Source organism: Aspergillus caelatus (genome assembly GCF_009193585.1).
Source record: "Aspergillus caelatus strain CBS 763.97 unplaced genomic scaffold BDV27scaffold_78, whole genome shotgun sequence".
NCBI classification, from domain to species: domain Eukaryota; kingdom Fungi; phylum Ascomycota; class Eurotiomycetes; order Eurotiales; family Aspergillaceae; genus Aspergillus; species Aspergillus caelatus.
This window is the reverse complement of record NW_022475341.1, coordinates 61,197-83,949: the sequence shown is the minus strand read 5'-3', so window position 1 is coordinate 83,949 and position 22,753 is coordinate 61,197. Positions and strand designations below refer to the sequence as shown.

The window sequence follows — 22,753 nt, the reverse complement described above, 5'->3', positions numbered from 1 at the left end:
CGTGTGTATGATGCTAAGGTTGTATCAAAAGCAAATATCTCCGCACCAGTGGGGAGGGCGGAGTGTATCTGCGTCCATTAGTATTCCGATCCTTACCCAAGAGACCTACCGACCACCACGATTGTATTATTCCTCTCTCCTCAATCAGTCCTCGAAATAATTCAAAGGCTTCATTCTTCTGTAAGCCACCACACGGAATCTATAGCTCAATTTGGTGATGTATCCCAGTCTCCACGGGAAACTTCACTGACTCCTGACCTAGTGACTGTCAAGACAACTTAAAAGGTAATGGTGACTTTAGGGCTTTGATGATCAGACAACAGGAGTCCAACGTCCGCGGCAGCCACGTGACCCCCCTCGCAAAACCCCCTCATGACAACCCCACAGTTTTTCTTCCCCGCTCGCAGGTTATCCATCAAAGGACAAATGCTCCAATTCCAAGGCAATTCGCTATGGAGGACGAGAGAACTTCCCCTGGGAAAGTGAGAAAGAAGTCTACTCCCGCCAACCGGAAGTCCCTATCTTGCGAATATTGCAGCAGGTCTTTTGCGCGTCTGGAGCATCTCCAACGCCATCTCCGCACACGTTGAGTAACCCTGAAGACGTCCCAAATTGGCATCTGCCTCTGCGATGTACACTGTATTGATTGTTTACCTACAGATACAAAAGAAAAGCCCTTTTCATGTGACATATGCTCCAAATCTTTTGCAAGAAGGTGAACACACTTTGCTCTTCGAACACGACTATTCCACGCTAATCAGGGGCTTTACTTGTCTGTAGCGATCTGCTCGTACGACATGAGCGACTAGTTCATCCAGCGGAGGCAGCAGCCAATCGCGAACATCGAAACAATAGCAATCATGATGTCCCTCAGACCCCGTCATCCATTATACAACCGACCCACCAAGAGTCGCGCATGCTAGAGCTTGCAGATGCCGTTCCCGTGCAAACACAACCAGTTCCGCAGCCCCCACCAGAGGTGCAGGTCCAAGCTCCTCCAATAGTCGAAACAACTCATTTCAATCCATCCTGGGGGTACGATCTAAACTTGCTCTCTCATGCTGCTAGTCATGTGGCTCTTGAGGGCCAGCAGGAAAGCCTCGAGTCGATGCGTAAACCCTCACAGAACGTAGGCCCTCCCCAGCCGTTATCTCAGGTTCCGGAGAGAGCGATCACAGACAATTATGGTGTTGAACCTTCTTTCCTGGATCTCACAGACCTAGGTGACCCCGTCCAAGACTTTACCGTCTTCTTGGAAAGCGTTGGTCTTTCCTCTGATTGGGACTCTGGCGTATTCTCATCGGTGGAAGAGCCTATGTTGACGGCAAATATCCCAATTGACTCAAAGCCACCTATTCGCGAAAGTGCGAGACTTGGGGCAGAGATGATGAGTGACCCGCGTGGCCCAGCTGACGAGCCACCGTCTTTTTCTAATTTTGGATCTCGGCTACCATCTCTACAGCCAGAGCCGCAAGACGTTGATGATCGTCTTGTGTTTGGTGACGAAGGCCCACGTCCAGCTTGGGATATTTCGAATACAGATCGTCAAGTCTTTCTCTCAAAACTCGAGGAATTTGCTTATATTCTCCCCAAGGGCTTTATCCCACCATCAAGACATGCTCTGTCGCGCTTCTTCGCTGGCTACATTAACGGACTAAACGAACACCTCCCATTCCTTCATGTACCGACACTGTCGGTCGCAAAATGCTCCCCTGAGCTCACCCTCGCTTTAGCAGCCGCAGGATCTCATTACCGGTTTGAAAACAATCGAGGGATCGAGCTTTTTCATGCCTCGAAAGCCATTCTTCTGCAGCGCCTACAGAGAAGGGATAGCAAGCAAGTACAATGCCCTTCGTGGAATTTTGTCTCTCCACCATCCGGTTTTCACGATTCGAGGGGCTCCTCTACCCCTTCCAACAATGCCAATAGCCCGTTTCAGCAACATCATATCCCGCATCCGGTCGAGTCGCCCTCGGGCTACGCACCCCAAGATTCGGACGCTCACATGGAAGTAATCAGGACCTTCCTACTGCTCACAGTGTTTGCTTCTTGGGAGAAACATCCTGAACTATTGCGGGAAATTCTTTCTCTTCAGAGCACGTTGGCTCGACTTGTCAGAGAGCATGGACTTACTGAGCCACCCCCTACTGATCCCAACAACTGGGAAGACTGGGTACGAAGAGAAGGTAATAGGCGGACAAAGTTCATCGTATACTGCTTCTTTAATTTACATTCTATCATGTACAACATACCCCCGTTGATTCTGAACGCAGAGCTGAAACTAAACATGCCATGCTCACACGACGTTTGGAAAGCCAACAACGCAACCCAGTGGCGGCGGGTCATGCGTTCACGGCATGGACCGGAAGTTTCATTCCAGGAAGCCTTCGCTAAGCTATTCGTCAAGTCCAATCTATCAAATTCGTCGACGCCCATATCACCGCTTGGGAATTATATTCTCATACATGCCCTTATTCAACAAATTTTCTTTGCCCGCCAGCTTTGTTTGTCTGCACCGATGATGCAAGGCACCAGCCTGAGGCAGGAAGATTTGTCCACCTTGGACAATTCTCTGAGTGCTTGGAAAGCATTGTGGAAGCGCACGCCAGAATCGAGCATTGACCCTCAAAACCCGGCAGGCCCAATAGCATTCACGTCGACTGCCCTTCTTGGGCTCGCCTATATTAGGTTACATGTTGATTTAGGTCCCTGTCGCCGCCTCATTACCCAGGACCCGATCCAGATCGCCAGGGCTCTCGGTGAATCTCCACCTGTAGCACGGAGCCCGCGCCTCATCATGGCTTTACTGCATTCTGCGCACGCACTTTCCATCCCTGTCCGCCTCGGGATAGACTTCGTGGCGCGAACCCATTCATTTTTCTGGAGTATTCAGCACTCCCTTTGTAGCCTGGAATGTGCATTTCTTTTAAGTCGGTGGTTACTTTCCATACCGGTGACGCAGGCTGAACAAAGACTGTCAGAGCATGAGCGAAAGTTGCTCTTATGGATTAAAAGTATGATGGATGAGACTGACATGGCCGTTGATCCGCCAGGCGCACCCGATGTAGAATTTCTGGCCAATCCCTACAAGGCAAAGCAACTCAGTATTGCTATTGTACGAGTATGGGCGAGGACATTCAAAGGGAATACAAGTTGGGCGATAGTGGACCTGGTCGGGTCGAGCTTGGAAGCTTATGCAGATCTTCTGGAAACGCAGCTATGATGATCTTCCCTGGTTTTATACACGCGCTAACCTCGTGGGAAGTTTGTGTTGGAGTAAAGCACTTTGCAGGACATTGGTAGCTTATCCGCTACAGCACATGCCCTGGTAGCTGCAAAACGCATGTTTCCCTGCTCTATTTGCCCATCGGCTGGTGATGTCTATGGATGAACACTGGCCAGCACAATGCAGCAGGTCTTCGCCAGTTATACCTTCTCGTGTTGCTAACCTGGTCAGCAATAAAGTAGTTGGTGCTGCCCGAGTCGGCAGTGTGATATGGCAGCTTGACTCTTGTGATACTTTGGGTGATATGTGATGTTATTATATACCCCTCATCACATATTCTCTTCACCTCTTAATCATGTATATAAATGTAAGCTCTCTCGTTAAGGAGGCTGAAAATGTTGCGATATGATTATTACGCCTTTGACACCTATGAAATATTTCCTTGCTCTCGCCTTTCTCCTATTTTTGCCCTCCGTCGCCCTTGAGAAAGTGATGATTGCACGCTTTATGTTGTCCCTTGCTTGTTTTTGCCTGCCCTTGGGCCTTATAGGCTTGTCTCTATCAATAATGGTGTATCGCCCGCGGAAGGTCTTTTGATTTGAATTTAATAACCTTGCTATATATACTCACTGGTCTCGGCACGTATATTGTGACCATCAGTAATTCGTTGCTTCGTTATATGATCCTCTCTGGTCAGGTAAATCGTCTACCATGGCCCCTTGTAACGCTCGCTGGGACAAATCGCAAAGAAGACATAGACCTCTCGAGTTGGGCTATTTCCAAATCACCCGTTTGTGGCTGAGGGGCTATGTCCTGTCCAGGAACCGGTTTAGTGTGAGATAGAGAGCTTTGTCGGTGTCTAAGCCGACCTTCCTGCGGGGAAGTTGGACTTGCCGAAATTCGACGCCTATGCGAGTTCACTAGCCGTAGCATAGATGTCTGCTTATCTATACCATCGTTCACTATATAAAAATTGTAGGTCTGTGGCTCAGGTATGTCAGATACTATGCACCGACTTGGTCTCCCCGGAGCAATTTACCTTAGGAAACATATGTTTATCTATCAAGTGCATCCTGCGTTTCTGGGGCGTGGAGCATTTCCGCTCGCAATCTTCAATAAAACACCCATACTATGTCCGATCGAGCATTGTGAGCCGCAGCTTTGGGTTATAAAACGAACTGCTCAATATCATGGAAACATACAGTCTTTTCTCCCCGGTCCCTTTTCGCGGCAATCAGAGGATCATGGTTCTCCTCGATATGTAGATTCAAGAACCGGTCAGTGGGGAAGTTCTTTCCACACGCTGTGCATCTGTTAACATGCATTTGTTTATAATGAACTTCGTAATCATCATATGAGGGGAACGAGAGCGTCTCCCGATGCGGCGGCAGTGAGCAATGCATTACTTCTGTCCCAGAATTGACGCTGTCAGATATATGCTTTTTGGATTGTTCAACAGAAGTGATGGAAAATGATGGCGATGAGGGCTTTGAACCGGTCTCTGGAAGTTGGCCAACGGAGGAGGATCTAGAGATGCTCCGGGAGCGCTTGGACATCCTGGCTGTCTATTGCTCTTATAGTTCACTCGTCTGGTTGGGTGGATGTTATGCAAGCGTCTCCTGCAAGGTTCATTGGGTACCTATGTATGAGGTGTTCTCGCTGACTCTGCGAAAAATCTCCGTCGAAGTTGGTATTGGAATTATTATGGGTTTAAATCAAGGCTCGGGTGATTTCTTGAACCAACCCACAAGAAGGAAGAGGATCTTGATATCATTGAAATCTCTCATCGAACCAGTGTCGGTAATGAATGAACCATTACGTCCTGTCCTGTCCTGTATTGTACTGTAATCGTTCCTGGGCGCACACCAGCCACAGGCGGGCAAGCCAATCACCGCTCCACAAAGCCACATCTCATCCGATTCAACGCCCGTCTTTTTCGGTCGCCGTCCAGAAGTTCCCGTGATATTGGGATTTTCTTTGCAACGAGCGGCTTGAACCCCTCGTTACTCGTTCCTGCGCGTGGGAGCCTATCTTCGTTCTATTCTCATTCGACGCCCCCATCTCGGTGCAGTCACTCTCGACCTTGCTTCCGACCAGCGCCAACCCACCCGTTCCGTATATACTACTGATGGATCGTTCACTGCTCTCGTCGCCCGCAGACTTCCAGCCAGCCATAGCCATCTGACGGGCGAAGTCGACGGTGGAGTGACAACGAGCTTTGTTTCACCCATCCTGAGCATGGCGTCCGCGTTTCAGAATACGTGGCAGTCAGTATACTCATATATTCTTCAGAAAAGAAATGAACCCGACTTTCTGAACCGCAATGTACAGGATTGCGCTCGACATCGAGGGAGAGCTTCTGAAGAGCCTTGCCGAGAAAGAGCCTACGTTTGCTGAAATTTCGCATTACCTCTCTGAGTCAGTTTATATCCATCTAGTTACTAGATAATTCGTCTCTCGTGCGCATTGTTCTGACACTCTCCGTTATCGCAGACTCCGCGCAGCTTGCCAGAATGCCATCCTTCAGGACTTCGATGCCGCTCGCTCCATCGACGTGGAAAGTCGCCTTTGGGATGCACATCTCAAAATCAACAATCGGTTTCGTAAACTACTCTCTCGCGTGAGTATTCCGGCTTTGGGAATCTCTATCGATGAGACTCATCTAACCTCCCGCACACGCAACCTAGTTCCGCGAGCAAAACGGAAAGAAGAAGAAACCAGTAGAGCGACGAAAGCTTGAGAAACATTATCTCGAATTCATCAAAGCAAGTCAGCGGTTCTATAGAGGATACATCCAGCAATTGTCGTCGCATTTCGGGGGAATTCCGGAGCTTGAAAACGTTGCGCGGAAATTCAACTTTGACAGTGAGCAATGCCGTCCTCTCCCTCGTAAACCTCCTTACTCAGCCAAACCTTTGTGTTAGATTTATCTGCGGAGGATTCTACGGTACAACCGGTTGGGGACCTTCGAAAACGTATTCTGCAGTCATGTCATGCGACCCTTATCCGTCTCGGCGATCTCTCACGCTACCGCGAAACCGAACTGGTTGGCAAGGACCGCAATTGGGGTCCGGCCATAGGTTATTATGACCTTGCCACAGTAATATATCCAGCCTCTGGTGCCTCGCACAATCAATTGGCTGTCATTGCCCTCGCCGACGGTAACCACTTGCGGGCCACTTATCACCTCTATAGGGCACTAGCCGCCCAGGAACCTCATCCATCTGCCAAGGGCAACCTAGAAATTGAGTTTAAGAAAGTTAGGAATCTGTGGGCTAAAAGAGAGCTGATTCGCCCCGAGGATGCCGGTATTCCTGGCAGGGCGTTGGCTCCTTGGTTTGTATATCTGCATGCTCAATGTTACAAAGGCACAGATTTTCCCGAGCATGATGAGCTTGAAAATGAAGTACTGAATCAACTTGCTGTTGATTTGAAGGAGCGTTCCCTAGAGGGCACCTTACAGAAGTTCTGTCTAGTCAATATCTCTGCAGAAGATTTTTCTAGAACGCGCTCCAATGGTAAGTCTCCAAGTATGACTATTGCAAGAGCCACTTTTGACATATACTTCAGAAGAGTCCGTGTCAAATGCACGCCTCTTTTTCCGGCGTATCAATGTGAAGACATTCTTTACATTACTTCAGATCCTTTTAGCTGAAGTGGAGCGGTTCGCAGTCGAAGAAACAAACAATACAGATGGAAAGAATGGCCCTGATAAGATCACCGCTGTTGCACGACGTGTTTTGCCTGCTCTCCGAAACTACAGCTCTTGGCTACTCACAGTCAGCCATCTTCTAGTAGCTCATAAAGAGGAGAAAGACACCCCGCTTTCTGTCCAAATAATTGAGTTCTGGAAAATCTACGCCAACACACTTACTCTTCTCGCATCCACATTCGATGTAGTCCTCCTTCCGGAGATAGACTACCTTTTGGAAGAAGATGAAGAGACTCTGTGTTTTGTGCCGCTAAATAAAGAGGCCACATCACGTAGATATTTGGATACAAGTGGCCGCCAAAAGCCTCGGATGAACGATCTAGGAGTGGAAAGGAATCACCCGAACATGGAGATGCTTTACCGAATCCGCGAATTCGTAATTGATGGGTTGGACTTGGTTGTCAGCAATGTATGCAGCAATCTTCTCCCTCTGTTTATTAAAATCAACTGCTAATACGCTCTACCTTCAGAAAATCCCCATAGCTCTAGTCGACGACGGTGACAAAAAAACATTCATTTACAAGGAGGAAGGGCTTCCATCTCAGTTCTTTGCCAGTCCCTCGGGACATCACCATACCATTTCCTCGGCGAGCATTGAACGGGAGGACATTCAACAAACAACACAAGATCCAAGTTACGCTACTGATTCCAGAAGTGTTTTTGGGGGCTCTCAATCAGCGTCAATGTCGGCCAGTATGCACCGCATTGTTGAGGGTGTGGAGCGCTTGGTTGAGTCGGACTGCTATGAAAACACCCCGGCGTTGCCGGAGCATCTCGTCTTTCCACGAAACAACCAGCAACCCGGCTCCAGCCATATCTTCAATCCTAGTACGGACTCGATATTTCGGGAAGAGAGCATTCCTGCTCGTCACACTCCCATCGCTCCACCTGGGCTTGGCCACTCAATGGCAAACGCTGCTGCCCTAGCCAGGGTTCCGTCATCACAGTCATACGCGCCGCGACCCTCCCTCCCTGGTATCCCTAGTATATGGAACATGGGCCTCTCACCAGAAGTTGGTGATGCAACTTCTCCCAGGACTCCACCAGGCCTTGGGCAACAATCTATGCAACATTCCGGTCATTTAATGCCAGGAAGCATCGGTAGCCCAAGCCATCACCTATCTCAGGACTCGGCTGTGAACGATCTCATGCTTCGTCAGAGTCTAATGCACCAATCTCAGCTGCAAAACCCCTTAAATGGATCCAGCTCTATATCCTCGTGGATACCCTCGTCAAACCCCACATCGCACCACCGTCTTTCAGGCTTGGGGTGGGACAGCAGAGGACCACTAGATGCCGCAAGCTCTCCGCCACCCCTCGGTGCGCCCAGCCTGCCGATCTCAAGTGGCTTGGCCAATGCCTCGTGGGCAAACGATGCGTTCCTCGCCAACACGCTCTCCTCAGGCGCAGGTTACCCCAGCTCTGGGTTCGGCGGCAGTCGCAAATCTGCTACCCAGTACGGTGCTATTGGTCAAACACCTCCCTGCGGACATGGAGGGTGACACCGATTTCTTGATGATCTAAGTATGGGGAACATCTCTCCAAGAGTTCTTTGAGATAGAAGCATACACGCAGGAAACGTGGGTGCAAGCTTTGGTTACCTGGGCTCCGATTTGTGAGCGTCGGAAGTGCAGTGTGAGATTATGCAGCATCTCCCTTCGCTCCCATCTGTTAGTCCAGTTCTTAGCATTCAAAGCCCGCTTTTCATAAGCAGGCTTGTGCACTGTCAAATTTCCCACGTGGGCTCATTGGCCGTGCTGCCGTTAGACCGCTGGTATTAAAGATACGGTCATGTTCACTGGTGAAATATTGGTGAAAGGCTGTATTCAATAAGCGTTCTACAACTTATTCATGAAGTCGAAAAGGAGACCATACATTGCGGAATCATGCGTTCGTGGGCTCGCCTTCAGGTAATAGGGGCGAAGAGTTGGGATAAGGATTACGAGCCAAATTATCAGTTTCCCAGATTTATTTGGATTATCTCTTTCTTTTAGCTGTCAGAGAGCTATATCAATGAGACTACTCATTTAGAAACTAAATCCCAAGAGCTGGGTGTCAAGTCTAGCGAGCTGAATTCAAGCATACATCGCTGAAGATGGTAATAGATTTATTTATATGTATATCGAACCGAATGTGCGGACCATTAAATTCGTTGTTGAGAACGTCATCTCTGCAACTCCTGTCTATCACATAAATCATCAGGCAATGGGAGTGCAACACTCAAGAAGATGTTGATGGAAAGAAGTCGAAGACGTTAAGTCAAAGACAGGTGGGGTATTAGAAGGTTGAATCCTAAAGAAAAAGAGTTCTTTCTTTGTCACCACATGCTATCCTTACGGCGCTGTGTAGGTGATGTAGGTAAAAAGGTGAGTAGTTTACGACCGGTTGGTGGGAGTGTAAGCCTTCTTGGGGAAGGGGAAACTAAATCATTATGTCAGTCAGTCATTCTCTCACAATTACGTTCAATCCGCCAGTTATACTAGCCAGGAAATGACCTCCGCCAGTGTTGGTGTTTTTAAAAGCATTGGCTCAGAGAGGACGAAAAAGTGAGTTACTTACGAAGGTCCCAACTCTTGGATGCTAAGGCTGGCGAGCCACTGGCCCATGTCCATGCTCTCTTCAAGAGACTTGCCTTGCACGACACCAGCACAGAAACCACCAGCGAAGGCATCGCTATAAGACACGTTAGTCATACTTATGTTTTCACTTGAAAAAAAGTCTACTTACCCGGCACCGTTGGTGTCGTTGATGCTGTCCTTAGGGATCTCAACAACGCTGAACTCCTTAACCTCAACTTCGCCGTTGGGCTTAACGGTAGCAGCTACGGTGGGAAGAGTGCCCTGAGTCACAATGGCGACCCTTGGGCGGCTGGTGTTCTTCTTGGGCAGCTGAGCCAATTTCTTGGCGATCTCAGAGACGTCATCCGTACCCCATTGGTGGCTCTTGGAATAAGCACGAGCCTCGGTCTCATTGCAGAAGGTGTAGTCGGTGTATGGTAGCACACTGTCGAGCTGGTCCTTGAAGAACTCAGGGATGAAAGGGGCCGAAAGAGAGAGCATGAAGATCTGCAAGAGTGCACATTTAGTACTAGTCCATTGAGAAGGAACATCCGTATAGGCTGAATTCAGTAAGTCGTCACAGATACATACCTTGTTCTTTGCAGCAGCCTCTTCACCAAGAGCTTGGATAGCGGGCACACACACGGTAAGGTGGTAGCCACCAACATAGTACACCTGAGCCTTCTCAACAAGAGACCAGATTTGAGGCTGCTGAAGGTGCTCAAGCTTGTACTCATTGGCCGCAGCAAGGTGGGTGCACATGCTACGGTTGTGGCCAGTAATGATCACACCGCACTTGCCGGTAGGCTGGACATCGTCCACACGGTACTCGGTGTGCACACCAGCTTTGGTGCAGGTTTCCGTTAGAATATCGGCATACTTATCACGGCCAACACATCCGATGTAGAGAACAGAGTTGTCGGGGAGAATGTACTAACGGGTGGCATTATAGTTAACATACGGGTAATAAGAAAAAGAATTTAAGTATATTTCAGCCCATACCTGAGCGCCACGGGCAGTGTTCTGGGCGGCACCACCCGCAATCAACTTTGCATCATGGTTCTGCAGAAGCTCCTCGTAGAGCCCCATATGCTTCTCCTCAGCGAGGATAGCATCATTGTCCTTCAGACCATACTTCTGGAGAAGAGCAGCATCACTATAGAACTGTATCAGCACACGTACTATATTTCAAAAGTATTTTGACTGGTCAAGATCTGTAACATACCCAACAGCTTGGATATCTGGAAATTATAACCGGAAAAGGACCTGCATTAGCATTGCCCCATAATCACAAATTTTACGGATATCTATCAAGCCAGGCAGGATAATAGTCCTCACGTACCGAGGAGAGGGTTCTCCAAGCAAAGAAAAGGGTATCCTTGAGCGGCAGCCATTGTCATTTATTTTAATAAGAGAAAGTGCCTGTAAAGAAAGGACTAGTGGGAGGAACGTGTGGAGAGGAAGGAGAAATGTCAAGAAAAAAGAAAATCTCTGAGAGGAGGAAGAAGAGGAGAAGGTGAGGGTGAGGGTGAGAATGCAAGAAAAGGTGGGGGAGGGATGATGGTCCGGAGGGGCAGCAACAGAAAGAAGATCCGGATCATATGCCGTACCGTACTGTACGGAGCGTATTGCATCGCATCAGGGGAGAAGTCCTCCGATGTCCGCCTACAACTCTCCATACAAACACCTCTTTTCCTGTTATCATTGCATAACGTACAATATTCACCTTCCACAATGACTGACCCAGCCTTAGGAATTGCTGAGACCATTCAAGCGGCCTCCATCAATCCAGAGCCATCCCCAAGCCATGACATCAATCCTCCGACCGCAACTTCGGAGAAGAAGCCTGTCGCTGAAGATGCGCCGTCCGAGGCTGGCAGCATCCCATCCGACATCGTGGACCCCCATCGAATGATCAGACCCGCTCCAAGACGGCATCATCTTCCTCCAATGCCTGATTTGCGCTTCGAACAAAGTTATCTGGCCAGCATACGGGGTGCTGAGACTTGGGGTCGTGTTGCATGGATCACCGTCCGAGATCAGGTATGAGGCTGCCCCCAGACCTACTATCCTGAAAAAAAAAAAAAGAAAGAAAGAAAGAAAGAAAAGAAAAGGAAGAAGCAGAAGAAGAAAGGATATCAAGGAACACACTCAAGGCTCACGCACCTCTGTTCTTTTTTTTTTAGGTTCTTCTCCCTCTAATCCAAGGTACCCTCTGGACCCTCGCTCTCTCCGGTTGGCGATTCTGGAACCGCAACGCGTCTCTCAGTGGTCAAACATTGGGCAGCAAAATTCGACGATGGTGGTACGAAGTAAATAACTGGAAACTCCCTCCCCTCCCATCAACGAGGGACCGTAAGCTTGCTGCACAGGCGGAAGACGTGAGTGACTCCCTGCCCTGTTCATGTTATTTGATACTGTAGCTATATTTAGCTCGGGTAACGTAGCTATTCTGATCGGGGCTGACATTCTCGGAGTTTTTACAGTTTTATAAGACCCAGTTCTCTAATGCCGGTGCCGACTAATTGGTTTGAACAAACTGCGATTTTTCTGGTATTTTGGTTGCATTTTGGGAGTTCGGGTTACGGCGTTACGAATATAGCCACTTCGATGGTCTTTCTGTACCTCATGTTTTAAGCCCACGGGTGCACATTTATGCGCAGTTGGCTAAACTCTTGTAGACATTTCAATGGAGCTCTTCTCTTAGTAAAGACGCCATCGTAGGACATTCATATAAAGGCCAGCCTGCTATCGAGGAGTCGTGAAACTCATAACCACGACCTACTTGCAGGCTAACACAGACATTTCCTCTGATACTAACCAGACAATTTACCACCACATAAACGCCTTAGGAGACCCCATTGACTTGCCCGCGTGTACAACAGAACCTAAGTGAAAAGACACGCTCCAGCATGAACTCTATCAATATAGCCACTCATTCAACGCCCAGGAGTATGTAGCTTCAAATGCTTTGAACCCCCTCGTTTGAACCAGGAGCAGGCGCCGGCTGATAGGGATGTGACCCGGTGCTCATAGCGACGCGGACGGCTTCAGCACCTCCCTCAGGCTTGCCGTTTGGCTCATTTCGGAGCTCAGTCTTTTGCCCCTGAGATCCATCATCCCCTGGTGTAGAACCGGTTGGCTTCGCTGCGTCTGAGGATGGTATAAATTCCGGAGGCGCAGGTTCAGTCGCTATTTCCACTTTGCCCCCCACGTTCTCCCCTGCTAAAGTGTCACTAGGACCATTAGGGCTGCTCGGCACCTTCCCCTTACCGTATCTGAGCTGCACTACCAGGCTTGGGTTTTCTCCGTTCACTATCGACTCGTCACCACTCAACTCTTCTTCTTCGTCGTCGCCTTCGAAATCGTTATCTTCTTCCTCCTCTCCACCCTGCCACTCCTTTCCGCTGGAGTGTCCCTCATCAGATTCATCCATTTCATTATCCAAGTTGTAGCCAGTATATCCATTTGCTCGTATAGGCCTTGTCCTCTGAGGCCGCCCAGTGTCTTCTGCGCCAGCTAGCTCATCACGCTGGCCACTGAGCAAGCTTTCCCCATACATTCCTCCTGCGCGCGAACGTATCTGCCGTCCGCTAGCGGTAAACCTAGGACCCACAGGTTCTGCGGGTGAAGAAATGCCTGAGGTGTTGCGTGTGGATCGTCGGGTCGAAGGCAGGCCATCGGAGAAGATATCCTCATCGTCGGAGTATGTGTACTTCAATTTTTTCCCACGGGTACGGCCTTCATAAAGGGAAAATCCAGGCTCAGGCCTAGAAAATTGTGCTTTGCGCGCAATGCGGTAGTCTCTGCGTTTACGTTTCTTACAACTAATGAGCAAGAGTAAGACGACAGCGGAGGATCATAACTTACCTCTTCTGAGCCCTCGAAGCGAGGAACTGAATTCTTAATCTTCTCACTAAGCTTCTTCGAATACGTGCTCTTCTCCTCGTCGAGTTTATCTGCAACGGCCTTCAACTCGGGAATTGTTCCTGCCACACTCCACCATGTGACATTCTTTAGCGCCGGGTTGCTCTCACGATACAACCTAAAGTGTGTGTCATCTAAGCCTTCGATGAGCCAATATCGACGCTTCAAGCCATCGCGACCCCATGGTTGAACGGAAAGTGGTTGGTTCAAATCGTCTTCATGTCGTGCTTGCTTGTACGACTCTTTGATCTTTGCCTGAACCGCTTCGGAGGAGGAAAGGGACCAGAGGATCAGCGATTTCAGTAATTGTAACTAAAGCGTATTAGCTATCCACTGTATCTCATTTAATTTGTGGTCACAGAACGTACACGTTCTTCTGGGGCCATTCCTGTGAAAGTGCGACCCCCATGAAGAGGGTTCTTTCCCTGCCAAGCCTTGGGCCACTGGGATACATGGGTTTGGATCGCTTCTTCCAGAGGGCGTGTGTAATGAAGTCGACTGCGCATTTTGATGGATAGTCAGTCTTTTATCATAATCCTTGAACATCCTGATTGTAGATAATAGGAGCTCACTGCGCCCTTCATAGTATAGTAGGAACTAAGTGATAGGTGGTATCCATACTCCACGTCCTTCTTCCTGTTCAACACCAGGCCAAGCAATGCACATAGCAACCTCTCAATATGCTCCCCGGGAGGCGATTCCGCAACACCTCTCTCAATGTCTTGTGGTCCGTAATGTGGTGCTGATCGCGGGAAGACATCGTGAAAACGCGCGCGGAACATTACAATGAACTTTTGGTTGCGACGAGTCAGCAAACATGTTCACCGGTCCATAGACGCGTCAAATAAACGTGCAGAGTCTTAAAAAATCGTCAATTGATGGATAACTCACTGCAATGTCCGGACTATCTGCTAAAACGTATTCATGTGGTGGTGAAGGTGCCCGTTTCGGCGGCGGAGATTCTGATTCCTTCTTGAAGTACTTGGTGATGCCCACAGGCTCATTAACTGCCACGGGGGCAGACTCATCATCCGATGGTGGCGCTGATGATAGTGACGAGATATCCGAGTCAGAAAGTGACATGTTAGACATGTTTGCTGAAGTTTGAAGTGGTTGTGTTGAAATGGAACGGGGGTGGGCGAGTGCGCGCCGCAAGAAGTTCTACTGCACTACTGCTGCCGATTAATGGAGCGCGGCTTTTACGCGCCTGGCCGGTTCTGGCGTCATCGATGGCCGCCGGTATCAAGGTATACTCACAACCCGATCACAGCAATGTATTCTCTAACATTCAATTTTATTCTGGCCTACATCTAGAGTACTGAACAGGAGATTGAGCATTGATGACCTCATAATGAGGACCTGAGACGCTGTATGAGCCAGCGTAGAGTCATTTCGCAGAAAACTATGGAGGACCAAATGACAAATCAGCTTCTGAAAGAGCGCCAACAATGAGCGATCCCATTGGGAACTTATCATCTAACGTTAGTTTACAGAAGGCTAGACAATGAGCACGGCGCCATTTGATATGCCGAGAAAGGACCAAAGCTATCACCATGAGTGACACAGCAGATGTATCGATCCACTCGTTCAATGGTTTTTCTTCTTCTGCAGCGGATACCAGTGGAGGATTGATTTAACCGCTGCTGCAGTGCTTCGGGCATCATCAGACAAGTTTCCGCATTGTGGTAGCTGTGACCCCAGACTGCGTGGTGTTCCACATTCGGGAATAGTATTCTTTCCTAACCTCTCAAAGGCTGTTGAGGGGCATAATGCTTTTGTCAAACAATCTCGATTTGGTCATCATTTAGTCATGCATAGAGCAATGAAATTTGAAGACCATTAATGCAGTCAGACAGCGATACTACCCAACAAAGTCAATCGATAGCAGGAATCCTGAGCCATCGCAGATGGAACCATCATCTAAAGACTGTTTCACTGCGAGATACTCGTAGAAGTATGTGATTGGCGGAGGTCGTGGGTTGCAACACGCCTAGTAGTCACCAAGTACAGCTGACAGAGTAGTCAAACAAGATCAAGTTAGGGAATTGGACGTCTAGCCTTCGACTGAATAATGGATTGTGTACCAGTTGTGCTTATCAAACAAGTCAAGCACTAAGGTGGTCGCATGAACTGTTACTCCGTGAGGGTACTCGGTTGTTCTTGAAAGTCCATGGTTACTGTCACGGTTAGCCGCGCCGCCAAACCCACAGCCGCGCGAGAGAGGCGCACGGCGACGCTAGTCCAAGCTCGGCTAGATTAGCGACCGCGCCCTAAAGCCCACACAGCCCTTCCGCCGACGAATTCTCACCACCAACCCGACAAGCCCATCTTCGATTTGAGGTACGAGCACTTGATAAACTCCCACCACCGGGTCGCAGGGGTCTTTCTTCTTGTATACTAACCTCCAGGTCTCTATCTAGAAAGTCGCCATGGGTCGCGTGATCCGCAACCAGAGGAAGGGTCGTGGATCCATTTTCAGTGAGTGCGACCGCAGAGTTCTGAGCGAAAACCTCAAGATCAAAGTTGCTGATAACAATTTCGCCTCCAGCGGCCAACACCCGTCTCAACAAGACCCCTGCTCAGTTCCGTGTCCTTGACTTTGCTGAGCGCCATGGATACACCCGGGGTGTTGTGAAGGAGATCATCCACGACCCCGGCCGTGGTGCTCCTCTCGCTAAGGTCCAGTTCCGTCACCCTTACAAGTTCAAGCACGTTACCGAGACCTTCATCGCCAACGAGGGCATGTACACTGGCCAGTTCATCTACGCCGGAAAGAACGCCGCCCTGACTGTCGGCAACGTCCTCCCTCTTGCCTCCGTTCCTGAGGGTACCGTCGTCACCAACGTCGAGGAGAAGTCTGGTGACCGTGGTGCTCTTGGTCGTACCTCTGGTAACTACGTTACCGTCATTGGCCACAACCCTGAGGATGGCAAGACCAGAATCAAGCTTCCTAGCGGTGCTAAGAAGGTTGTGAAGAGCACCTCTCGTGGTATGGTCGGTATCGTTGCTGGTGGTGGTCGTACCGACAAGCCTTTGCTCAGTATGTCTTTACTCCCGTCAATTGGCTTGGTTTTTGCAGGAGATGCGGGAAATCGAAATTGAATGCTAACATCATCTTACAGAGGCTTCTCGTGCCAAGCACAAGTTCGCTGTCAAGCGCAACTCCTGGCCCAAGACTCGTGGTGTTGCCATGAACCCCGTTGATCACGTAAGGAACCCTTGTCTTTTGCTCTGGAAGGGATCAATCTCTGACCTACTTTTTTATAGCCTCACGGTGGTGGTAACCACCAGCACATTGGTAAGGCTTCTACCATCTCCCGCTACGCCGCCCAGGGTCAAAAAGCCGGTCTTATCGCTGCCCGGAGAACCGGTCTGCTCCGTGGTACCCAGAAGACCAAGGAGTAAGGGTATTATGGTGTGGAGTTTTTTTGTTTGTGACGGGTTCAAAATGCTCTTTTGCTATGAGGCACATGTACTTAGGCGACTGCGGATAACCTACCACGCGTCCTTAGCGAAATATGGTTGTGGCCAACAATTTCATTGATGATTAAAACAAAAAAGAGGGGGCCAGAAATCGAGTCTCTACGTGCATCTCAAAGCATTTGCCAAAAAACGTTAAGACCAAAAAATGAAGAATATTTCCTTGTTTGTTCATGGCGGAATAATTCTTATCATTTATCCAGTCCTTGTAGATTTCATGTTCCCCCAGCCTGGTGCTCCACTTGGTTGTAAGAATTCATGATCCACTTGTTGCCCGTCTACTGTGTAGTTTATGTGGATTCATAAGCGCTGTGTCCGAATTTCAATTAGATGCATTCATGGTGTGGTCTTAGCACTGCCATAAAAGAGTAATTAGCACGCTGTAGCCATGATCTACTTATATGGGGTAATGATAAAGCAAGTCGTGAGGTCTCTGCATCCCCGGTGGGATTGAAATTTATATTGATTTTCAGCGCTTGCGTATCAAATGAGTTTCTCGGGAGTATATTCGATACCAAAGCCCATATATATATGGACATATTTATCTGTCTACATATATGGCGCGACCTATTTTTGTTATCTCGTTGCTAAAGTATCCCCTTGACACAAAGCCGACGTCGAATGAATGCTACCCTTCTCGCCGTACCCGAAAAAAAATAAATAATATAAATATAGCAAGTTCTCATACAACCAGAAACCAATTGACAAAGCGCCCCGAGGCTTCAAGTATGGCTGATGGTATGTACTTTCTACTTAGAGGCGAAATGATTGATATTAAACTGACCAATCAGCGGTTCCAGACGCCACTGGCTGAGGAAATCGTCCGTAAGCCAAGCGTATGCTCCAGACACCGACTTTCTTCGAACAATGTTCTCCATGAATTATCTCATCTTCCGTTAAGCTAGACAAAGGCTTATAACACATTATACGTGATGAATCAGGAGGATCTGCCCCTGGAACTACCTCGTCTACCCGTTTGTGCCTCGCCGGCCCTGTCCGCTACTGCCCGCTGGCAGGCAGTGGTGCGCCGAGATGCAACAGCCGAATCATTTGTGTACGCTGTGTTAACGACCAAAATATATTGCCGGCCATCGTGCCCAGCTCGTCTCGCCCGGAGAGCAAACGTCCGATTCTACGATACGCCCTCGCAAGCCGAAAAAGCAGGTTTCAGACCCTGTAAGCGCTGCAGGCCACAAACCTTGCTAGCGGTTAATCCTCAGGCCCAAGTGATACAGAGGGCATGTAAAACCATCCAGTCAAAGATAGCGACTGGCTCCAAACCGACACTTAGGGAACTTGCCAGCCAGGCATGTCTGACGCCAAGCCACTTCCATCGAGTGTTCAAAAAGCTCGTGGGCGTCACCCCTGGGCAATATGCTGTTGCCATCCTGAAGGGCCCCCCTAGGGGTCCCCTTGATGACTGCAGCCGAGTATCGAATATTACAGAATTCAAACCATGTGGTGTGGGCTCCGATGTCCTTAAGCCCTTTTTCTCTTGCGGCTTGGAGGGTGATGACATGTTCGATTCTGGAGATACTATTCACTGGAATGATTTTGACGCTTTGATAGCCGCGGAGGCTGAGTATGAGTCTGGGTTCGATGCCCAATTTATGAAGGACTTCATCTCGTTACCCAAGGAAGATGCTGCTGGTACCGCTGAGCACCATGGCCAAGATATTGGGGATGCCCTGTTGCCACACGAACAAACAAGTCGTCTGGACAAGGATATTCCCCTCGCAAGCGTAGACACTGCCATGCCATCCTGAAATAGTGGCTTGCTTCTCGACGGGTAGGGTTCTCATAACCTCCTGATATTAGATAACTCCTGCACAGGGGGGGCCGCTCGACACAACCAGGACGGCGGTTAGCCTGTGTTCGTTCTGCCGTACACCTGTCCATTGATCCAAGGAAAAGGAGAAAGAACGAAATAGGAGGAGAGCATCCCGTGTACTAAATACTCCGGATTTAGTATGGGCTAATCGCTCCACCCAGTCCCGCAGGGGTTCTCAAGAGTCAGATGGTCAACCTGACGTAGATGGGCAGAGCTGGGCCACCATGGAGTCAGTGCTTCCGGAGTACAGGATGGATATGCTTTCCCAATCGTCAACCCCAACATGTACATTACAGATGAATTCGAGGTTGTATTGAAAAGTATAGAGTTTGTGTATCGAGATAGAGTCTACCCACTTAAATACGGAGTAGTTCGCCTTGTTTATCTCTTTCGCATCACGATCTGCAGGTGTAACCCACCGGGGCTTCTAGACTTCTTCACAGGAGAAAATTAAATGGAGTTTCATGTATGGAGAGGATGGTTCTTTAGTGCTATAGGCTAACACCCCTCCAGTTTACATGAATTCAGCTGCAGATCATTGGAACTAATCCAACATATGATAACAGCTAGGTACTAGAATTAGATGAGATATTAAATCAATTGTCCAATGATAGTATATAGACCTACCCTTGTTAGACCACTCCAGATATATTTTGCAGAAACACCAGAGGACTAGACCTCAATATGCACTGTTCCGAAAATAGTCCAGTGGCAACGTTTCCAGTTCAAGAAGACTGACAATCCGAGCAGATTTGTGGCATCGCATCCCCACTTGAAGCCCCACAAAAACGCGTGTCACTTGTTGCAGTTGAATGAAACTGACCTATGAGGCTTCATTGTGTGATACACTCTAGTCGTAGATAATAATAGACTTCAAACTACCCCATCCAACAGGCTAAGGTTTCAGGTACACCTAACTTTCCTCGTCAGATACAAGAACATAGAAGCTAAACAATTGGTGCCAATCATACGGATAACGTCCCCACCTTTAATAACAGTAAGTAACTACTACGTAATTTATTATTATACAAGAGGTCATTTACGTACCAAGTTATTTTACCTTCAAGGGTCTAGACATACGAGTACGAGGGACGATACCCAGTGGAGGATGAAAGGTATTGTATGGTAAAGGCAAAGCCAATCCAATGCGATCCATGTGGCGTTTCTTGCTCCCTCGGATTCATGGTTTTCCAAATGCATATCGCTGTTTTCTCTCAAGTGTAAAAAAAAAATAATTCTTTTTTGTAATTTGTCGGTGGTAAACTGAAACAAATAAAGGAATTATAATCGATCGAAATAAAAATAAATTACCACCATTGAATCATGAGAGTCATAACAGGTAAAATAGTAGCAGTAGGAGTAGTAACATTCCATCGGATACCTCTTTAATCCCTGAACATCCTCTCCCACCCACTTGGTGTCGCATCCTTTCTTTCCACCTTCCACTTTCCCCCCTTCCCCTTTCTTCAACTACAGGCCAATTCTCTGTACGCCGATTGAATTCGCTGGTCACTGACCTGCTTCCACCAGCGACAATCCACCTTGTTCTATTCTCTTCACTTTTCTACCCTTAGATCACCGCGGGGAAGATCGTTTTCATTGTCTCGTGCCCATCTGCGTTCGGCCGGTTTTCTTTTTATTTTTGCGTTCTCTATTTTGCCAATCTGCTGGCCAGATCCATCTTGCTTTTATCTCCAATTCGTTTTTAACCTCTCTTCCATTCGTCGAACCGTATCACTTACTACTATACTCGGTCACCATGAACGTCAACAGGAAATTTGATCGCTTCAAGCAATGGGCGGGGGAGAGAATGGGTGGTGAGGTCAAAACTAATCTCTCGGATGATTTCAAAGCCATGGAGACAGAAATGGGCGTGCGAAACGAAGGTGAGTCCGCCGATATATACCAAAGCTGAAAGGATTCGTCCAATGGCTGATTTTTCGTCAAGGTCTTGATCGCCTTCACAAGTCCATGATTGCCTACGTCAAAGCCGTCTCGAAGCGCAGCGAAGGTGATGATAAAGAGAAGACATTACCCATTGGTCATTTGGGCACTAGCATGGTCAGCCATGGCGAGGACTATGACGCCCATTCAGATTACGGCCGTTGCCTTACAAGTACGTTATCGCCCATGACCCTCCACAATCTCCCTGAAATCCACGCGTCTAACAATTTCATTTCCAATTCCACAGAATTCGGACGGACAGAGGAGCGCATTGCTCGCCTCCAGGAGTCGTATATCGCAGAGGCGAACTCAAGCTGGCTTGAGTCCCTGGATCGGTCCTTGGCGCAGATGAAGCAGTACCAGGTAAATTCATCACATTCACTAGATATCGCTGCAGCATGCCTAATAGAATACAGAATGCCCGTAGGAAACTCGACAGTCGACGGTTGGCTTTTGACACTTCGTTGTCCAAAATGCAGAAGGCAAAGAAGGAGGATTTCCGCGCAGAGGAAGAACTTCGGACCCAGAAGGCTAAATATGAGGAGGCTAACGATGATGTATACCGGCGGATGCAGGACATTAAAGAAGGTGAAGCAGAGAGTATTGCGGATTTGGAAGCATTTTTGGAAGCGCAGTTGAACTACCACGAAAAGTGCAGAGAAGTCCTTCTCCAACTCAAGAATGAGTGGCCTAGCCGGTGAGTAACTGTCGACGCAAGGAAACGCCTCTCACAGGTGTATTAATTATTCCGTGACAGGCAATCTCAGGCACAAAGTTCGAGTGGTCGGCGACCTGGTCGTGCCCGTGCTAGCACAGCCCATTCGTATCAGGAGCGATGCGAACCCCTGCATGAGGAACTTAGCAACTCGGCAGATCTGCGCCCCATTATTCGGTCAAGCAGGTCTCCGTCCGATGTGGGTGACTCGAGAGAAGTCTATGCCCCGGAGACTGTACCGCAGAGGCCTTTCCTCAATAGGACTTCAACGTTCGAAAGTCCAGCACAACTACGACAGGAGCAAGCGTACAGCCCAAGTCCTCGACCATATCGAGCGCCTAGTGAGAATTTCATTACCGGCAGGAACAGCGTCCTGGCTCGGATGGCTGCCGATCCGTCTGAGGAGACCAGCCCGCGATCTGATTCCCCGGTATCATCATTTGGGGGTGTTACGAGAAGAAGCAGTTCGACGACATTGAATGGAGCTGCGGTACAGAAGAAAGCACCTCCACCCCCTCCACCTTCGCGCGCGAAGAAGCCGCCACCGCCACCGCCTATGAAAAAGCCTATACTCAGTGCTGGCGAAGCATAGGGTCGCCTCACATCAGACATCACAGATAGTTCTAGGAGGCTGCGGCGGATAGATCGCAATGGGGTGTCATAACATTTTCATTTTGCGGGGCTTTTGAGGCCATGGCTACTATCCACTTGCCTGCGGTGAGTGGCAGTAGATGATCAGTCTGCTATTGATGATATTCATTGGCATGTAGTAGTATGCGGCAGCATTTGTATTTATAGTTGTGCAAAGATGCTCTCGATATACCTTTGTTTATATGTAGGATAAACTACATCGTCTTTTGATGCATAAATGTCTTAGGCGTGCATATTGGATTGTCGGCGTCAACTGCGTCGAATCTTTTTATAAATGTGAGAAAGTTAAGATATGATATAAAGGCATAGTTGGGTTCATCTGGGAACTCATGCGACTGGCAAAAGTAATATATATATATATATGTCTGTTGGCCTCGTTATCCGGTCACCCCAGGGACTTGACAAACCAAGCTTCATTGAGCCCCTCTGGATAACTAGGTAATCTACGAGTCAGATGCTCACCAACGAGCCCGCCTGATAGCCAGGTGTTCGAGGTTCTACCAACAGATTGAATGAACTTCAAGCCAGGGACCATGCTTTTCATGCTTCACTGGGTTGGGTGACGGTGTACATGATTTGATCAACTGTCTGTTGTCGATTATAGTCATTCAGTTCACTTAGTAATGAAGTGTAGTAGATGTGGTAGGGTTGGTGTCGAAAGATTTTGAATGGGAGTCTTAGTTTATATATAATACGTGTTACGCCAGTA

The 22,753-nt window shown here is 48.6% G+C and overlaps 9 protein-coding genes across 9 annotated transcripts; 6 read left to right on the top strand and 3 right to left on the bottom strand.

Annotated features, from left to right (window-relative positions):
- The first annotated feature begins 350 nt into the window (after positions 1-350).
- BDV27DRAFT_108767 (uncharacterized protein) lies at positions 351-3,427 on the top strand. The gene is made up of 3 exons (XM_032064464.1): positions 351-585; positions 661-715; positions 781-3,427. Exons 1-3 carry the CDS (start codon positions 453-455, stop codon positions 3,221-3,223), a joined length of 2,631 nt encoding a protein of 876 aa, XP_031928047.1. The 5' UTR covers positions 351-452; the 3' UTR covers positions 3,224-3,427.
- A 444-nt stretch (positions 3,428-3,871) lies between these two features.
- Positions 3,872-4,987, bottom strand: BDV27DRAFT_108763 (C2H2 type zinc finger domain protein). Its single transcript, XM_032064463.1, has 3 exons — positions 4,429-4,987; positions 4,266-4,355; positions 3,872-4,207 (listed from the first exon to the last, which is right to left on the bottom strand). The coding sequence occupies exons 1-3, from the start codon at positions 4,780-4,782 to the stop codon at positions 3,920-3,922; spliced, it is 732 nt and encodes a 243-aa protein (XP_031928046.1). The 5' UTR covers positions 4,783-4,987; the 3' UTR covers positions 3,872-3,919.
- Positions 4,988-5,201: 214 nt separating this feature from the next.
- Positions 5,202-8,972, top strand: BDV27DRAFT_108720 (uncharacterized protein). The gene is made up of 7 exons (XM_032064462.1): positions 5,202-5,493; positions 5,558-5,644; positions 5,720-5,846; positions 5,914-6,091; positions 6,151-6,744; positions 6,797-7,347; positions 7,409-8,972. Exons 1-7 carry the CDS (start codon positions 5,465-5,467, stop codon positions 8,438-8,440), a joined length of 2,598 nt encoding a protein of 865 aa, XP_031928045.1. The 5' UTR covers positions 5,202-5,464; the 3' UTR covers positions 8,441-8,972.
- Positions 8,973-9,015: 43 nt separating this feature from the next.
- On the bottom strand, positions 9,016-11,118 carry BDV27DRAFT_127634 (adenosine kinase). The gene is made up of 7 exons (XM_032066813.1): positions 10,839-11,118; positions 10,722-10,737; positions 10,499-10,652; positions 10,088-10,429; positions 9,666-10,003; positions 9,498-9,611; positions 9,016-9,359 (listed from the first exon to the last, which is right to left on the bottom strand). Exons 1-7 carry the CDS (start codon positions 10,894-10,896, stop codon positions 9,314-9,316), a joined length of 1,068 nt encoding a protein of 355 aa, XP_031928044.1. The 5' UTR covers positions 10,897-11,118; the 3' UTR covers positions 9,016-9,313.
- Position 11,119: 1 nt separating this feature from the next.
- Positions 11,120-12,204, top strand: BDV27DRAFT_127633 (DUF1770 domain-containing protein). Its single transcript, XM_032066812.1, has 3 exons — positions 11,120-11,539; positions 11,683-11,877; positions 11,983-12,204. Exons 1-3 carry the CDS (start codon positions 11,231-11,233, stop codon positions 12,019-12,021), a joined length of 543 nt encoding a protein of 180 aa, XP_031928043.1. The 5' UTR covers positions 11,120-11,230; the 3' UTR covers positions 12,022-12,204.
- A 14-nt stretch (positions 12,205-12,218) lies between these two features.
- Positions 12,219-14,543, bottom strand: BDV27DRAFT_127632 (uncharacterized protein). Its single transcript, XM_032066811.1, has 5 exons — positions 14,315-14,543; positions 14,045-14,214; positions 13,792-13,921; positions 13,367-13,735; positions 12,219-13,316 (listed from the first exon to the last, which is right to left on the bottom strand). The coding sequence occupies exons 1-5, from the start codon at positions 14,513-14,515 to the stop codon at positions 12,459-12,461; spliced, it is 1,728 nt and encodes a 575-aa protein (XP_031928042.1). The 5' UTR covers positions 14,516-14,543; the 3' UTR covers positions 12,219-12,458.
- A 1,232-nt stretch (positions 14,544-15,775) lies between these two features.
- On the top strand, positions 15,776-17,077 carry BDV27DRAFT_127628 (60S ribosomal protein uL2). The gene is made up of 4 exons (XM_032066810.1): positions 15,776-15,901; positions 15,972-16,463; positions 16,546-16,631; positions 16,691-17,077. The coding sequence occupies exons 1-4, from the start codon at positions 15,853-15,855 to the stop codon at positions 16,826-16,828; spliced, it is 765 nt and encodes a 254-aa protein (XP_031928041.1). The 5' UTR covers positions 15,776-15,852; the 3' UTR covers positions 16,829-17,077.
- A 386-nt stretch (positions 17,078-17,463) lies between these two features.
- On the top strand, positions 17,464-19,278 carry mpt (putative DNA repair and transcription factor Ada). The gene has a single exon (XM_032066809.1). It carries the CDS (start codon positions 17,836-17,838, stop codon positions 18,667-18,669), a length of 834 nt encoding a protein of 277 aa, XP_031928040.1. The 5' UTR covers positions 17,464-17,835; the 3' UTR covers positions 18,670-19,278.
- Positions 19,279-20,134: 856 nt separating this feature from the next.
- On the top strand, positions 20,135-22,290 carry BDV27DRAFT_108689 (BAR domain protein). The gene is made up of 5 exons (XM_032064461.1): positions 20,135-20,620; positions 20,683-20,850; positions 20,926-21,041; positions 21,095-21,375; positions 21,436-22,290. Exons 1-5 carry the CDS (start codon positions 20,494-20,496, stop codon positions 21,983-21,985), a joined length of 1,242 nt encoding a protein of 413 aa, XP_031928039.1. The 5' UTR covers positions 20,135-20,493; the 3' UTR covers positions 21,986-22,290.
- Positions 22,291-22,753: the final 463 nt, after the last annotated feature.

Excerpts from the sequence above, each read along its gene's own strand:
- mpt (XM_032066809.1), top strand. The coding sequence starts at position 17,836 with ATGAATCAGGAGGATCTGCCCCTGGAACTACCTCGTCTACCCGTTTGT.
- BDV27DRAFT_108763 (XM_032064463.1), bottom strand. The coding sequence starts at position 4,782 with ATGTCCAAGCGCTCCCGGAGCATCTCTAGATCCTCCTCCGTTGGCCAA. Across the intron at positions 4,356-4,428 it reads GGGACCGGGGAGAAAAGACT|TATGGGTGTTTTATTGAAGA; the intron begins GTATGTTTCCAT and ends GATCGGACATAG. Across the intron at positions 4,208-4,265 it reads ATAAACATATGTTTCCTAAG|ACCTACAATTTTTATATAGT; the intron begins GTAAATTGCTCC and ends CCTGAGCCACAG.
- BDV27DRAFT_127633 (XM_032066812.1), top strand. The coding sequence starts at position 11,231 with ATGACTGACCCAGCCTTAGGAATTGCTGAGACCATTCAAGCGGCCTCC. Across the intron at positions 11,540-11,682 it reads GGATCACCGTCCGAGATCAG|GTTCTTCTCCCTCTAATCCA; the intron begins GTATGAGGCTGC and ends TTTTTTTTTTAG. Across the intron at positions 11,878-11,982 it reads TTGCTGCACAGGCGGAAGAC|TTTTATAAGACCCAGTTCTC; the intron begins GTGAGTGACTCC and ends GAGTTTTTACAG.
- BDV27DRAFT_108767 (XM_032064464.1), top strand. The coding sequence starts at position 453 with ATGGAGGACGAGAGAACTTCCCCTGGGAAAGTGAGAAAGAAGTCTACT. Across the intron at positions 586-660 it reads CCAACGCCATCTCCGCACAC|ATACAAAAGAAAAGCCCTTT; the intron begins GTTGAGTAACCC and ends GTTTACCTACAG. Across the intron at positions 716-780 it reads TCCAAATCTTTTGCAAGAAG|CGATCTGCTCGTACGACATG; the intron begins GTGAACACACTT and ends ACTTGTCTGTAG.
- BDV27DRAFT_127634 (XM_032066813.1), bottom strand. The coding sequence starts at position 10,896 with ATGACAATGGCTGCCGCTCAAGGATACCCTTTTCTTTGCTTGGAGAAC. Across the intron at positions 10,430-10,498 it reads ACACTGCCCGTGGCGCTCAG|TACATTCTCCCCGACAACTC; the intron begins GTATGGGCTGAA and ends GCCACCCGTTAG. Across the intron at positions 9,360-9,497 it reads ATCCAAGAGTTGGGACCTTC|TTTCCCCTTCCCCAAGAAGG; the intron begins GTAAGTAACTCA and ends ATAATGATTTAG.
- BDV27DRAFT_127628 (XM_032066810.1), top strand. The coding sequence starts at position 15,853 with ATGGGTCGCGTGATCCGCAACCAGAGGAAGGGTCGTGGATCCATTTTC. Across the intron at positions 15,902-15,971 it reads GGGTCGTGGATCCATTTTCA|CGGCCAACACCCGTCTCAAC; the intron begins GTGAGTGCGACC and ends TTTCGCCTCCAG. Across the intron at positions 16,464-16,545 it reads TACCGACAAGCCTTTGCTCA|AGGCTTCTCGTGCCAAGCAC; the intron begins GTATGTCTTTAC and ends ATCATCTTACAG.
- BDV27DRAFT_127632 (XM_032066811.1), bottom strand. The coding sequence starts at position 14,515 with ATGTCTAACATGTCACTTTCTGACTCGGATATCTCGTCACTATCATCA. Across the intron at positions 14,215-14,314 it reads CAGATAGTCCGGACATTGCA|TTCATTGTAATGTTCCGCGC; the intron begins GTGAGTTATCCA and ends CGCAACCAAAAG. Across the intron at positions 13,922-14,044 it reads AACAGGAAGAAGGACGTGGA|TCGACTTCATTACACACGCC; the intron begins GTATGGATACCA and ends CAAAATGCGCAG.
- BDV27DRAFT_108689 (XM_032064461.1), top strand. The coding sequence starts at position 20,494 with ATGAACGTCAACAGGAAATTTGATCGCTTCAAGCAATGGGCGGGGGAG. Across the intron at positions 20,621-20,682 it reads AATGGGCGTGCGAAACGAAG|GTCTTGATCGCCTTCACAAG; the intron begins GTGAGTCCGCCG and ends TTTTTCGTCAAG. Across the intron at positions 21,376-21,435 it reads AAGAATGAGTGGCCTAGCCG|GCAATCTCAGGCACAAAGTT; the intron begins GTGAGTAACTGT and ends ATTCCGTGACAG.
- BDV27DRAFT_108720 (XM_032064462.1), top strand. The coding sequence starts at position 5,465 with ATGGCGTCCGCGTTTCAGAATACGTGGCA. Across the intron at positions 5,847-5,913 it reads TTCGTAAACTACTCTCTCGC|TTCCGCGAGCAAAACGGAAA; the intron begins GTGAGTATTCCG and ends CACGCAACCTAG. Across the intron at positions 6,745-6,796 it reads TTCTAGAACGCGCTCCAATG|AAGAGTCCGTGTCAAATGCA; the intron begins GTAAGTCTCCAA and ends CATATACTTCAG.